This window comes from Manacus vitellinus, unplaced genomic scaffold (assembly GCF_001715985.3).
Source record: "Manacus vitellinus isolate BGI_N305 unplaced genomic scaffold, ASM171598v3 scaffold_86_pilon, whole genome shotgun sequence".
In the NCBI taxonomy this organism is placed as follows: Eukaryota; Metazoa; Chordata; class Aves; order Passeriformes; family Pipridae; genus Manacus; species Manacus vitellinus.
The window spans coordinates 250,053-253,281 of NW_021940851.1; the positions used below are offsets into that span (position 1 = coordinate 250,053).

Genomic DNA, 3,229 nt, shown 5'->3' on the forward strand with positions numbered 1-3,229 from the left:
CCTGGACACAGCCCTGGAGGTCCCTCAGCAGTGCCAGCACAGGGGACAATCCCTGCCCTGGGCTGTGCCCACACTATCTCTGATCCAAACCAGGTTCCATTGGCCTCTTTTCCCCCTGGGCACACCCAGGCTCATGTCCAGCCTCTGTCACCAGCACCCTCGGGGCCTTTCCCAATCCTTTCCACCCCCTCTGTCCCAGCCTGGAGCTGCAGGGTGTTGTTGTCATCCAAGAGCTCTTTGAGCTGCCACATTCCTCTCCCTCCATCATTTTGTGGGGGAAAAGTATCCTCTAGACTAAAAATCACACGAGACATCACACAAGAGGCGATTTTGTCACAGGGTTTGTTGTCCTTCCACCCTTCCCACCTGTGAAAGGAAAAGAAAAACGGTAAGACCTCGGTATTTCCATTTGTGCATTGCTTGAGAATTGAAATGCAAACCTGTCTTGTCCTGCAAGAACAAAGAGAAAACCAAAGGCTTAAATATTTCTATCAGACATTAAGAAAGAGAAATTAGGATCAGAGAGCACGGCTGGAGAACAGAGGGAGGGTTTGCTGGGTCCAGTGCAGCAGCTTTCCCACGACAGCTTTCCCTGACAGCCAGTGCTCCACAGGATCCAAGGCACTGCAGGAAGTGAAGGGAAGCACTGGAGAAGGGCTGAAGTACCACAGTGTGGTGGCAGCTGGGGAACGTCTTCCTAAAGGTAACACCACAAGTGAGAAATACAGAGTACCCAGAAAGAGCAGTTTTCACCCCTCAGAAGCAAGATATGAGAGCAAGAACGAGGGCAGAATTACCTGGAGCACTTTGCACAACCCTGAAAAAAAGATTGGGGACAATAAACTCCCAGTGTTGGCTCTTCACGAGCCCATCCATGTGACTTTACCAGTGCAGAGAGAAAATGGACATTTCTGAAGTCTGCCATTTGTGCTCTCTAAATTAAACACTTCTTTTAATTGCTTGTGATTATCTTCTAAATCAGTGAAGTGTGGCAGGTTAAGTAACTTTATTTGCTCTGTATTCAATAAATACTGTTCAGCTGAAGTTTGCTTAGTCATACACAGCTAATAATGTGCAATAATCAAAAGAAAATCATCACATTCTCTCCATGCACTCCTATTTTGTTGGCATCATGTTTTTGCCTCTTAAATTCATTTCTCCTGATATTTTTCCTGCTCAGCTGGGTTTTCCCTTCCACTCCTGAGCATTAATATTTCAATGTAGTGCTTCTCCAAGATGTTGGTGTGAGATGAAGCAGGTTCTCCAAGTCACAGGTCCCTGCCATGGTCAGGTGTTTCTTCGCCCAGAGGGCACTCTGGGTGCTGCACTGAGCTTGGAAGAGCTGCCTCTGAACAAAAAAACAGCATTTTTTTGCCCTGTAGAGTGAAGTTCAGCAGAGCTGTGAAGGGAATGTAGCAGAGAAATTAGTCCCAGTTATCCCAGTTCAACATCACCACTATCACACGTCCTTCAGCGGTTTTGGTGATGTTTGTGCATTGGCCACCAGCCCAACTCTCAAATCGTTTTAAATAAAAAGTGACTCCTACCTTCAGAGGAGCCAAGTTTTGGGGTCACAGGCTCAGGGGTGGGTTCCAGCAGAGGAATGCTGTTGTGTGAATTCCTGTTAGTCTGGGCAAGTGCTGAACATGGCAGTGGGACCCGGAGGATGGCACAGACACTCTCGGTAAACCACTTGAGAGACTCTTCAGCAGGTGAGTTGATGAAACCCAGGAAGAAGGACTGCACTGGATAAAGATGTGTTGATCTTTGCTGACAGACTTAGCACTGGTTATTTTATGCACATGCACAGAAGGAAAGGGCGTCAGAGATGTTTACACTCTAAAACTGCTTTCTAAGCTCAAATTCATATGATGTCAAACCTGATTTCTTTTCTGGCGTTTCTTTCATACATGTCTCTTATCAGATGAGAAAAAAATGATTAAATAATTAAAGATTTGGGCGAGCAGTGGGTCCTTATTACAACACTTCTTCCTTCTCTGTTCCAGGGATGACCTGCCAAGCCCGAAGCTCCTACATCACGAGCGAGATCCTCTGGGGTTATCGCTTCACCCCCGTCCTCACCCTGGAGGACGGGTTTTATGAGGTTGACTACAACAGTTTTCATGAAACCTATGAGACCAACACCCCAGTTTACAGTGCCAAAGAGCTGGCAGAGATGGCCAGCCGAGCAGAACTGCCCCTCACGTGGTCCGTTTCCAGCAAGCTGGACCAGCACGCGGAGCTGGAAACCGAGGAGGAGGAGAAGAATCAGGAAGACCAAAATGAAAGAAACGGTGACGTGGCCAACTTGGAGAGCGAGTCCAAACTGTAGAACCAACAGAGGCACAAAGGCCATGCCACCTCCTTTGTCTTCTCCCTCTTGGCTCCCGGTTTCTTTCTGCGACACGCCTTTAATTCTTTTTTTTTTTTCCTTCCTACGATTCTCAATCCCTGGAAAATAAATACTCCAGATGCGAAATATCTGCCTACCCGATTCCAGCTCCAGAGATTCACAGACTCCAAGGCGTGGGGTAAAGCTGCAATACCCACTGGGGATGGTGGAATCTCCATCCCCACCCTGGCAGTGACTGCTGGTTGCACCTCTCCGGGGTCAGACCTCCAGGTTTATCCACCACAAAAAAACCCACCCCGATTCAAGGGAGATACAAGCAAGGGGTTTAAAAGGAAGGACTAATTCATCCAAGTGGACTTTGACTCTGGTTTTTACGTGTTTCAGGACAGTTTCACAAGCTGGGGGACAAACCTCTGTGAAATGGGCCTTGCAGCTTTAAGGGGAAGGTGAGCAGAGGGACCTGCAATCCAACAAAATACTGTACATATGCCTTATGTAACTACTTTCTCTTTACATTTAGTAATAAACGCCGCATGTACAAAAGTACTGTAGTAAAGAACTTCTAAATAATGTACACACAGACGTGTAACTAACGTAGGTTTAGAAACAAGAGTCCTAGAAATATCGGGATGCAAAAAAAAACACTAACTCCCCATCGAGTAGGAATTTCTCTTCAAATATTTGGAGTGTAATATTGATAATTTCCTCCCCCCCCCTCTAAGGCTCTACTAGTGCATGACATTTTCTTCAGTGTACCAGACTGGCAGCTATTTAGAGAACCTCACTGTTTGCCAAACAGATCGTTTCACTGACTCTAAAAAGCCATAAGTCTGGGAGAGGGCAGGGTAGATAAATCCTAACAGAACTCCTGAGATA

The 3,229-nt window shown here is 46.6% G+C and overlaps 1 protein-coding gene across 1 annotated transcript in view; it reads left to right on the plus strand.

Annotated features, from left to right (window-relative positions):
- Window positions 1-2,979, plus strand: part of KCNJ6 (potassium voltage-gated channel subfamily J member 6) — a 118,322-nt gene extending 115,343 nt beyond the window's left edge. Inside the window, exon 3 of the mRNA XM_008931240.3 lies at window positions 2,007-2,979. Coding sequence (XP_008929488.2) covers window positions 2,007-2,332 — 326 coding nt within the window. The 3' untranslated portion in view covers window positions 2,333-2,979. The remainder of the gene's footprint in view (window positions 1-2,006) is intronic.
- Window positions 2,980-3,229: the final 250 nt, after the last annotated feature.